At 37.6% G+C, this 12,185-nt stretch overlaps 1 protein-coding gene across 3 annotated transcripts in view; it reads left to right on the top strand.

Moving 5' to 3' along the window:
- Positions 1–12,185, top strand: part of EPS15 (epidermal growth factor receptor pathway substrate 15) — a 74,121-nt gene that overhangs the window by 41,019 nt on the left and 20,917 nt on the right. For all 3 annotated transcript variants that reach the window (XM_044429979.1, XM_044429978.1, XM_044429980.1), the window contains 5 exons: positions 3,397–3,558; positions 4,493–4,690; positions 5,987–6,178; positions 7,655–7,735; positions 9,088–9,178. In XM_044429979.1, coding sequence (XP_044285914.1) covers positions 3,397–3,558; positions 4,493–4,690; positions 5,987–6,178; positions 7,655–7,735; positions 9,088–9,178 — 724 coding nt within the window. The remainder of the gene's footprint in view (positions 1–3,396; positions 3,559–4,492; positions 4,691–5,986; positions 6,179–7,654; positions 7,736–9,087; positions 9,179–12,185) is intronic.

Raw genomic sequence — 12,185 nt, 5'->3', positions numbered from 1 at the left:
TTTTTATTTTCATGCATTATCAACCCTGTTTTGTTGTTGTGTTCTGTTCTGCTTTGTTACAATGCTGCTTTCTGGTAATACAAACCGAGGCAGTGTTTTACACAAAGGAGTGAGCGTTTGTTGCAGAGAGGTGATAGCAAAGCAGGGGTTTTCATGAGGTAGTCTGAAATGCATCTCAGTAATAGCAAAAGAATCCTGGTGTGCATCCTTTCCATTCTTTTTATTAAATGTGAACCCTCAAACAAACCAGGGCAATAAAATCATCACTCTCTAAAATATTTTCCTCCATCCCGGCATATTAGTGCACAGTACCCACACATGAAATCAGTTGGAAGAATTTTCCTTGTGATAACTTTTAAAAGATCTTTATAATACTGAAATTTCATTAATAGAAAATGAATCTTAGGATTTAGATAAAGGGGTAGGCAACTTGTGGTCTTCCTGACATTTTGGCCTACAATTCCTATCAGCGCTAGCTAGTACAGCCAATGGCAAGGGATGATGGAATTTTGTGTGAAAACATTTGGAGGGACACAGATCGTCCAACCATGATTTATAGGGTGTGTCTAGGACTGGGGAAGTGTTCTGGTGCTTCTGTAGTTCACCATACCCAGTCTGATTTAAACTAGAAGTTGCTTTTTAAGTATTTCCCCTGTCATGTACTTGTTCCTCCAAACTTAGCTATGCAGTTCAGTTACAATAAAGACTAAATATGCATGGTTTCCAAGAAATTTGTTGGAACACAAATGTGTAAGATGGCAGTGTAAGTTGGATTCTCACCCCAGGGATGTATTTTACTTTTCTCATGGCGAGACAGATATGAAGCATACTTCCTTTTCTACCAGTCTCTGTGTGTAAGCTAATCTATTTTATTACTTCCATTTGAAATAATGCTTTCTATTTTTTACCAAAAGGGTTATGTTGTCTGTTGTGTTGCAATAGCAGTCACAATTAAAACAGACATAGCATTTTTGCTCCATAATTCCTCTTTTGATATGCATTGAAATTTCCCAGGAAGAGGCTCGTTCCTCAATTCAAAATGCATTAGTTAAATATTTTGCTAGTAGTTTATGTACTAAAAATCAACACTGGAAACAAATTGAATAATAAATTTCTTTGACTAGTCTTTTGTAGGTAGCACAAGATTAGATATTCAGTGAATGAAATTTTATTATCTTAAAAGAGGCTATTATTGAATCAGGGCAATTACTTGCTGAAATGCAATTACTTCAAAATGGTAAGGCTAGTGCTACAGTAAAATGAATATTGAGACTACTGAATCTGAAAGAAATTAAGAATCAACTCAGATTCTAGAAATAAAACACGAATCAAATTGTAAGGTGGTTCTTGTATTTAACAGCTGTTCAATCTTCACATAGTTTCTTATTAGAACCTGTGTGAGAATATTTAATTTCCTTTTACAGTCTAGGGTGTGTAGCTACACATTCTTTCCAGTTGATAAGAAATAACTGATTTCTACTGCAAAGTCATATAGCTATCATCACTTCAGATACATGGCTTTGATTTTCTTTTAAAAGCCAAGCTTAATATATTTTCGAAAGTTTAATTGCTCCAACAATATGTTACTATATCCAGCAATCTCCTCTCTCATGGATAAGCAAAGCAAATGTGGAAAATACTCCATGTAATGAATTTGAATGCAATATTAAACATCCCCCATATACATGCACACATTATTCCAGTGCAACTTTGAGTTTGATACAACTTTGTTATGATACCTGTTTTCAGCTTTATTCATGCATGAGCATAGTTCATTCATACTTGTATTTAATTTAGTATAAGTTTAAATGTTATACGTTTAGAATGTATAGCTTATGGTAAGATTGGAATTGAACTTTGTTCTTCTTGCACTACTCTTTCTGTGTGGAATCAACTAATCAGAGAGGTGAGCCTGGTGCCAATTCTTCGCACCTTTCAGTGCCAGGCTAAAACTTTTCTATTTCCCCAGTATTTTAATTGTTAAAAATTCTATTTTATTTATACTTTATTTATACCTTCATTGGGTCACTGTGAATTGCTTGCTTATTTATATATTTGTATTTAACTGGATATGGGACTGGTATGTTACGACCCATATTGTATTTATATATTTTTGTGGTATTGTCCATTATGTTGGGTTCTTTTTAGCTTTTATTGTAAAATGTTCAGAGAGCCATTTGGCTAATATAGATAGTATTTAAAATTAATAAATAACTTAATCCTGGTTTAGTTATCATAGTTTTTTTACTCTTCACTTCTCCCCATCCATAGTACTGTGAAGAATAATGCTGACCACCTGTTGCTTGCATGATGTGATAAAGTTCTCTATGAACTTGTGCCTTGATGGCAAAGGCTGTTTCCTAATAAAGTTGTTGTATACCACTACTGACGTGGGCTTTTTCCCTGTAGCTGCACACTAAGGTCAGATAGTGGAAGTCAACCCGGAGAAAGGAAGTTTTATCTGTTTTTAAAGTATTTAAGTATTCTTTGAGAACATTCGAGGAAGCAGATATTTGCACTTTTTTTTTTTTTTTTTTTTGAAGTGTGAGACTTGCCTAGACAGATAGACATAGATTTCTCCACAGAATGGAAGGGAACAGAATATTCTCAAAATAGATGCAGAGCACAGTGGGCTGACTGATAACAAAACATGGTTTTGTGTTATACAACCAAGCCTTGCAAGGCCCTTCTGCCACATCATGCATCATGGTTCCCTCCCACCATGGTTTCCTGATCCTGTGGCAACCTGTAGCCTGCCAGTTAAGTGAAATATAAAACTGTGGCTTACTGTAAAGCTGTATTGGAAGGAAGGCATTGCAATACTTGAGGTGAGACGAAAACATGAGAACCTGAAGGTTCTTCATAGTTCAATCATATGGTCATTTCTTGCCAAACATTACTTTTAACCAATATGTGATTTATTTGTTCAAAGCTGCCTTTTGAGAATGTGACTCAGCAATTTTTAAAAATAAGTTTTCAAAACCTGGTTCTGATCAAAAGAGGGGTCTACTAATGATGCTGGTAGGGCCCATCAGAAATTTTTAAAATTCGTTTCTACCAATTCTTAAAGAAGTGTATTATGCTGTGCCTGGGCAAAAAACTCTCTCATGTATAATTGAATTTCATCCACCACCACCACCCTGTGCTGGTCAGTGTTTTTGAGTGGCGGCCTACCAAAAGGGAAGGTTCCCTGTAAATTTGGGAAGTATTGGATATTCCCCACCTCCCATTCTCTAAACCAAGTGCAAAATGCTATGTTGAAACTAATTTTTACCAAAGGGTCTTTTTCCCTTGTTTGTTGTGTTCTGCTTACGCACAAGTTTACAAATGCTTAAGAGAGCAACTTTTCTCTTTGCTTTACAATAAATATTTGCAACTTTCACTTTAAAAAATCAGGATCTTCAGGATGAAGTAAAAAGGGAGAGCAATAACTTGCAAGCACTGTTGATTCAGAGGCAGGAAGCAGAGGAAATCCTTCATGATCTTGATGAGGAGAAAGCCAAGTTGGAAGAGGAGCTTAACATCATTCGACAAAAATGTGCTGAGGAAGCTGATTTGGTATGCCTTATTGGCTCATTTGTCAAAAAGGATACACCTTTTGTATCTCTTCACTGGAGAATAGGTGGAAGAGGGAGAAATCTTGTTGCAATTGTGATACCGTTCTTGTTAGTATGCTTTCATGGGCCTTTCCAAAATCCATGTTACTGAAATGTACTGATACATGCAATGTAGATTGTTTGTGGGAACAGTTAAATTTTTTTTAAAGGTAGCTTGTGCTGCTGGGTTAAGACCATCCAGATGTCTACTTATGGCTTTGACTCCTGAATTTATGAAAATAGCTCTTTCTTGCTAAAACATGATTTTTTTTAGAAAAGTGAAAAATATATGATTTTATTTTGTTCCTTGTTCATATTAAAGTTGCATATGCTTGTTTAGTTCAAGATGAATAGAATATGATAATCAGCTGAATTGCAAAGTCACTGGACAAGTTAATGGTCCTTGAAACCATGAGCTTGCACTTACTAAAAGAGACAAGCTTGTTCAAACAAGGAAAGGTGGGGGAAAGCATCACAGTGCTCCAAGGAAGGAAGAGGGGGCTACAGTACATTTCCAGTTTTCCAATCATGATTTTGTTATCAGGAACAGCATTTGGACCAGGCCACTGAGATGACAGTGGTGATAATATTATTGCAATGTGGCTTACTTTTCCTAAACATAGTTTAGGAATTGTTATGTATTATACAAAGATGGTTGTTTTATTGTGGTCTTGTTTTAACGATCGTAAGCTGTCCTGAGATGCCAAGCATAAGGGACGGCCTATTAAAGTTTTAAATAAATAAATAAATAAATAAATAAATAAATAAATAAATAAATAAATAAAGAGTGAAAACAAATACCCTGCAATAAAAGTCAGGTATGCATTTGCTGTACTTGTTGAAGTATTACAATAGAATGTGTTTCGCATATTCCATGTAATTTGCTTCCTCTGCAGATTGCATCACTAAAGGAAGAAATAACAGATCAGGAGTCCAAACTCTCAACATATAAGAATGATTTGAACAATGCCCAAGAAGAGCTCAGCAGATTACAGCAGGAAACATCAGAGCTAGAAAAGCATGTAGAAACAGGAAAGCTGCAGTTGGCACCTCTTCAGTGGGATCTCCAAGACACACGACAAGAAATTACCTCAGTAAGGACCACTCTCAAAGAGAATAAATGTTCTTGTTGCCTTTTCCATTTTTTCTTCTTACACTGCCTATTTCTTCAGTTACAATTGGTAACTTGTCATTGTACTTTTAGGCATAACCCTGATCTTTAAAATGGTAATGTTGTTTAACAAGTAGTAAGTGAGGAATATGTATAAGAGACCATTACTATTGCATCAGCTTTACTTTTGCAACAGCAAAAGAGTAATTAAAATGTTATTCAAGTAAAATATTAGTAAAATATCTTGTTATTCTAACAAAAAGTTAAACTACTGCAGACTTGCCAGACTTCAGAATTTCAGAGATCTGGACTGTAGTTCTTTCTTTGCTTCTCAGAATTCTGTGGTCTGTTTTAGAAATTTAGAATTCACCAACTGGTAGCCTATAAAGTTGATCCATCTTTCACTTGTGTGTTTCACACAAAAGCATGCTGCAGGCTCCCCACTGTTAAAAGGAGGGAAGCATGTATAAACCTTGAATTTTCTGTATGAAGGTGGGAATAAATGTGTAAATCAATATAGCTGTTCCCTACTAAAGAGGAAGGTCTGGTGGGATAGTTAGATTGCCCTAATATCTATTCCTCTGTTTCTTACCAGGAGAACCAGTCCTTATCTCCCTGGAAACACTTGCCATATAGTGTTCCCTAGTCTTTTGCCCCCTTTCCTCTCTTCTGCCACCAGTCACTGCTATAGTTTGATCTTGCCTTCTTTAAATAAATCATAATTTAATTGAATCACATTTGGTCCAGATTAGACCAAAGACCAAACTGTAATTAGTTTAAAACAGGAAGTAGAAATTTCTATCTTCTCAAGGCAAGCCCAGGAGAAGGAGTGGGGTGCCCTGACCTTAACCTGATCTTCAAAGTGTTAATCTTCTGTGTTACTGAAATTAGCTTTTTGCATTAGTGGGGAGATGCGTGTTACCAGGAATTCATTGAACTTTGTCAAAACTGGCATTATAGAGCAAATAACTGAGCGCTCATTTTATTGAAACTAAATAAATACTAGTACCAAGCATCTACAGCTACTAGTAAGTTGTATGTATAAAAGGGTCATTCTAATTTTGTTAAGTTTTTGAGGGAAATAAGCAAGGCAGCAAATGGGGGAGGGGTGTTATAATAGATTTGGGAGATATATGCCAAAGACTGGTTTTGAAAGTCTGCAAACTAAATAAAAACTGAATGCTCTCCTAGTATGTAATGACATACTAGGAGAGTAAATTGTTGCATGTAATATTCTCTTCCTTGTTGTTAAACTATGTTTATACTTTTGTCTTTACAGGTAGAAACAAAACTGTACGAGTTCAAAGAACTGGAAAACAGCCAGTTTAACTGGGAACCTCAATCACAGAGCACAATACTTAATGGAAATTCAGATCATTCTAGCCTCAGCAACAGCAGCAGTGAAACTGCTAATGAGAATGCTGAAAGAGAGAATTCAGCTGACACTGAACAAATAAATCGTAAATCTCCTGTGAGTAGTTGGGGTGTCTGTTTGATTATAAAACTGATTTGATGCATTGAGTTTTCACAAATAGAACAGATTCACCCGGAAAGTAAATGTAATTTTATTTGAATGCATGGATGTATTAATTCATTAAGGCCTTTCCCAGTATGCTTTATTCAGTTAATCACAATTAATAGAGATTTGGGGGAAGTTTTAATGTGCTGCCTTAATTTCCTTCATACTATTCAAAGATTCCTCCCACAAAGTGCTGAGAATCTCTTAAAATATGTTTCATGTTTTAGCCATCAGGCTTGCAAAGGGCAGCGCGGTTTATATTCAGGTACTGAAGCATAAGCCCTAGAAATAACAAAACTGACAGAATACCTAATCCATATACAAAGATTGTTTTTCAAGGACAGTTTCAGGTTTTTCACACTTTGGAGGGACAATATTAGTTTACATCTAAGTACAATGTATCCAACAATGGGAACATCTGCTATATTTGTGAAAATGTTACAATCCAATTAATATATGCAGATTTCTTTAGCTCTTTCTCCTGGTATTAGTGGTGAACAAATTGTACAGTTCTTCTGATAGTGTTTTGTTACTTCACAGACTATCGTTGGTTAGGTATTGTGTTTATTGTTCCTATCTGGAGTAATTCTTAAATGCTAGAAATAATACAAAACAGTCCATTAATGCAATGTGTTTCTCCTTCCAGCTACTTGTATGTGGTTCATAAGCTTCACTGTTCATTAAATGAGTGTGTGTAAATGCAAGTGATCCTGTAATTGAACATGTGCCACAGATATATGAGGGGAGGACCCAAAAAACCCAGGCATTTATTTATAAAAGAAAGTGTATTTATTGTTATATTTTCACACTTCAGTCACCTTCAAAGTACTCTCTGATGCAGTACACCCATTGAGATGTCTTTTCCACTGCTCAAAACAAGTTTTGAACTCATCGATTTTGATGCCTTTTAGTGCTTCTGCCTTTTTTTGGTTTCATCTCTTCCACATTGGCAAACATTTCCCTTTGAGGACTTTTTTCTTCTGGGGAAGCAAAAAAAAAATTTGCACAGGGCGAGATCAGGTGAATAGGGAGGGTGGGGCACAAGGGTCATGCTGTTTTGGTCAAAAACTGCTGAACACTCAGCAGAACAAAATTTCACTACTTCACATTGTTTGTGTAAGTCAGCCATCACAAAATAGGCAAATGCATTGAAGGTCTCCAAAACATCCTCACTGAATTGGAACGCAGCTTGGGTACACTGATGCAGATGGGTTCCTAGAACACTCACCTAAGTGGAGGAAGCCTGTACTACAAGGGACCCGCTATTGAGAAGATAATTCCTGGGTTTTTTTGGGTCCCCCCCCTACCACCACCATATGTATTGTGAAAAGCTGTTGTGTGAACACATCCCTCTTCAGACTCTAAATTAATGTATTCCATAGCATAAAGAGAAACTATACATGTCTGAATTTAATTTTCTCCCAAAAGGGCAGGAATAGTCCAGAAACAGCATATGTAGAAACAGTTGAAGAAGAGAAAGAGATTTCATCCCCAGATGTTACCAAAAAAGTGAGTTTCAACAACATTTTCACATATGGCTCTATTAACTATCTAAATACTTTTGCTTGAGTGGAATATTTCTTTATTCCATAGGAGTGGGATAGGAACTGTTAAATTATTGCTTCACTACAGACTTGTTCTCTTTTGAACAGAAGGGGTTCTGCCTATAAGTAGTCTAGTGATCCAGAAGAGGCTAGATACTAGAGAGGAGGCAATTTTTGCCACTCTTTCTCTTCCTCTAGCACAGTGATGGTGAATCTGTGGCACATGTGCCACAGCGGGAACACAGAGCCCTCTCTGTTGGCATGAGCCAAGTCACCCCAGCATCGCCCCAGCAGCCGAGCATCGGATAACAGCACACATATGGGCCATGCGTATGCTCTGAAAGGAGTAGCAGTGCCAGGCGATGACGCGACTTGCCTGAGCTTTCGAATGGCTGGTCAGTGTGCTGCCAAGTGTGTGTGTGTGTGTGTGTATTTTCTTGGACTGGCTGTGAGTTGTTTTTTCTGAATTAAAACCTCAGTTTTCAGGTTTTACTGCAGTGTTGGCACTTGCAATAAATAAGTGGGTTTTGGGTTGCAGTTTGGGCACTCAGTCTCTAAAAGGTTCACCATCACTGGGTTAGGGTTAGAAAAACGAGGTGTCCTGGCATGATTTTGATGGTTGGAATGTGTTCAGAATGGGCAGAAGTGATGAGCTGTGCAGAGAAAGCTACTCAAGGAAGGCTTTTTCAAAATTGCCGTCTTTTCAATGGAACTTTTGCCCTGTATTAGGGTTAGGGGTGTGCACCAGGGTAGGGTTAGGGTTCAAAAAATGAGGTGTCCTGGAAAGGAGTAGTGGCGCCAGGCGATGATGTCACGAGCCGCGACTCATAAGCCATCACTTGTCTGAGCTTTCACATGGCTGGTCAATGCCCTGCCATGGATATATATTTATTTGCTTGGACTGGCTGTGAGTTGTTTTTTCTAAACTAAAACTTCAGTTTTCAGGTTTTATTGTAGTGTTGGCACTTTGCAGTTTGGGTACTCGGTCTCTAAATGGTTTGCCATCACTGCTCTAGCAGATTCAGGTGTCACTTCCTATTCTTTTCTGTCCTATTCCTGAAACATTCCAGAGTAGATAGGCAAGGAGAGGGCATTTCTTTTCTGCCAATCCCCGGATTTTATGGGAGAGTCCATACCTGGAAATTCAGTTATTGGATGTCTGAATCCCTTGTTGTTTCTCGTGGCTTGATTGCTATCGAGAAATCATGTACTAGTCATCCTTAGTTCTATATTTGTAAACATGAGTAATGATTGACTTTAGAGAGTAAATAAGTATATATACTGTTGTGCAATTTTAAAATAAAATTTTCCTCCTAGGAAGAACCATTTAATGAAGAAACCCAACAGCTCTCTGATCAGATTACAGGATCCAATTTAGACTTCTTTGAGTCTGATCCATTTGTTGGTAGTAAGTAAACTCTTTTTCTCTTTGTAGAAATATGCTGAGAAAACCAGTAATGACAATAAAAGTGCAGTCCTACAAAAGCTTAGACAGAAAAAAGGCTTATAACTCCCAGCATGCCTCAGCCACTGATTTTCTATCTAAGCTTGCATAGTATTGGATTGCCATTAGATACAAGAGCTAAGATGTTTGGAATTCCCATACACTTTGGAATTGGTCTAAAGGCTTTGGGGATCCAGCTAGTCTATGGGATTAACACAATGACATTGTGCTAGAGTAAGCCAAAATTTGTGCAACATATGAGCTATGGCAGAGAGAAAAATCAACTTCCAGTCAAATTGTAATGATTGCACCAAAATTTGTCAGCTAAGCAAGTTTTACAGTTGCCCTAGCAAGCGCTGGTTACATTGTAGAGGTACTTGTGCAGTGCAGTGGTATTTGCACTAGCACTGGGATACAGTCAGACCCTATCTATAGTTTTCATTCTAAAAGTTTGCCCAACTTTTGCACTGTTCCACAATAAGAGAAAAATTGATTGGTTTATAATAAAGTGCAATCAAAATAGAAATGGAAAAGTCTGAGCCAGATACCATATTAAAACAGGAGACATTATGAAGGCTAAAACATTAGCCAAAAATCTCTTTTGGGAGCGAAAGAGTTTTCTCCTCTGCCAATGGATTGGGAGGTATTTAAGCTATGAGGGGTGTTCAATGTATTCTCGGTATCAGGTTGATTTGCTATTGATGTGGGTAATTTAATTATTTCATTAGCTAATGACACTATCTGAGGGTATACATGCAAAATTTCAAATAAGTGTGACCGTTAGTTCCCTAGTAATCCTCAGTGAAAGACGACCATAATGACTGATGCGACAATGTTGAAGAAAATAGAGCACCGCGCTGTGATTAAGTTCCTTTCAAAACAAGGAAAAAGCCAAAAAATCATTCATGAAGAGATGGCGGCTGTTTACCAGGACTCTGTACCTTCATTATCTACTGTTCAAAAGTGGTCAAGTGAATTTAAAAGGGTCAGAGAAAGCATTGAAGACGACCCTTGCTCGGACTGGCCGGTTACTGCCACTACGAAAGAAAATGTGAAAAAAAATTGAGAAACTTGTATTGGAAGATGCCTGAATAAAAATCAAAATGTTAGCAGAGATGACAAACCTATCCGTTGGTACCATATTTACTATTTTTCATAACCATCTTAACCTTTCAAAGGTCTGTGCAAGATGGGTGCCGTGAATGCTCATGGCACCTCAGAAACAAGTGCAAGTCGAGTGCTGTAGGGAGTTTTTCGAGCTCTGTGGTGAAGATCCACAGAGTATTTTCGACCGGATTGTTACTGGAGATGAAACTTGGGTTCATCACTATGACCCTGAAAGTAAGCAGGAGTCCATGCAGTGGCATAAAAAAGGTGCTGACCCTCCGAAGAAATTTCCATCGGCCGGAAAAATCATGGCCACAGTGTTTTGGGACTCAAAGGGAATTTTATTGATTGAGTACATGAAAAAAGGTGAAACCATAAATGCAGCATCTTATGCAACCGCTCTGTGTAATTTAAGAGAAGGAATTAAAAAAGGCGGAGAAAACTGATCGCAGGTATGTCGCTTTTTCACGACAATGCGTCCGTTCACACGGCACGTGTTCCAAAGGCTGCTGTGCGAGACTGTGGTTTTGAAGAATTAAACCACCCACCCTATAGCCCAGACTTGGTCCCCAGTGACTACTTCCTATTCCTGAATTTAAAAAAAGATCTTCATGGAAAGCGATTTTTTGACGATGAAGAGCTCAAGGCGGCAATTAATGCACATTTTTTAGACAAGGAGGAACAGTATTTTTTACAGGGAATTGAAAAGTTAATTTCTAGATGTAATAAGTATATTGAGGTTATGGGAGGTTACATTGAAAAATAAAAATTATTCCAATTTATTATTCTTCATGCTGATACTGAGAATACATTGAATGCCCCTTGTAGTCTCCCGAGCATCTCTTTGCTCCCATGTTCTTTCTCAGTGGCACCTTCTCTTTCCATTTCACCTCCTGATGCATTTATTTCTATCTGTAGCTGATGAATGTACAGGTTTTGTGTATGTAGCATTGAATGGTCATTGCTGGAGATGAAGCAAACTGAACTTTGTTTACTGTTAAGAGACAGTAAGAATTCAGTATTTCACTTGTCAGAAATGGCACCTAAGTTATCAGTAGAATATTCTTACCAGAAAGGCAGATAACTAGTAGAAAGAAGCTTGCCAGTAGTTATGCAGTGCGGTGTCTGGGTATTTCCTAATACAGCTAATGTGGGAAAATAACAGCACCAGCATTTATTAAGCATTGATGCTCTTTAAGAGTTCAGTTGACCACCTTGATATGTTAATCTTGATACATGTAGTCTTAACACATTAGTGGGGGGCTAGCATACTAATGCACATAAGGATTCTCCAAAAGCTGCATTTTAAAAACAAACCCAAGACTCTTTTCTGCACAGAGGGAAACAGTAAAGTAGCAAGGGAGGATTGTTCACTTCCCAGTGCCTTTCACCTCATAGGAGTTTTACTCTGTGTGTGTGTGTGTGCGCGCACTTGAAACTACATTAGGAAGTAGTTGTGACGTATGGTGTGGAGAATGAAACTGTTAAATACCTTTTAAATCCCTCTTCTACCTTATTGCTTCACAATTGTAACTACTCCTCCTGAAGTGGCTTTGCTTTTTAAGAACGTTCTCATGCAATGTGCAGTTCTTCTGCATCATGGGGTTGCATAATAGCCATAGAATCATCCATATTTGAAGGCATGCTTCATGTCAAGTAACTAATGACTTTATCAGTCTTTTCTCTCACTTGGATGAAAGGCAAGCATTCCTAACTTCACTTTGCCACTGGAGAAAGGATTATCATTTTCTTCAGGCTTCTTGTTAGCTTAATGCTGTCAGATTCATTACAGTATTTTTTACACAGGGATACTCAGGGACTTCCCCCTTTCTTAATTATTAAAGGGAGTAAGGAGCACATAGCC

Source organism: Varanus komodoensis, unplaced genomic scaffold, assembly GCF_004798865.1.
Source record: "Varanus komodoensis strain SLA01 unplaced genomic scaffold, ASM479886v1 scaffold20_1, whole genome shotgun sequence".
NCBI lineage: Eukaryota > Metazoa > Chordata > Lepidosauria > Squamata > Varanidae > Varanus > Varanus komodoensis.
The sequence above is the reverse complement of the archived record's forward strand: the minus strand, read 5'-3'. Positions and strand labels throughout refer to the sequence as shown.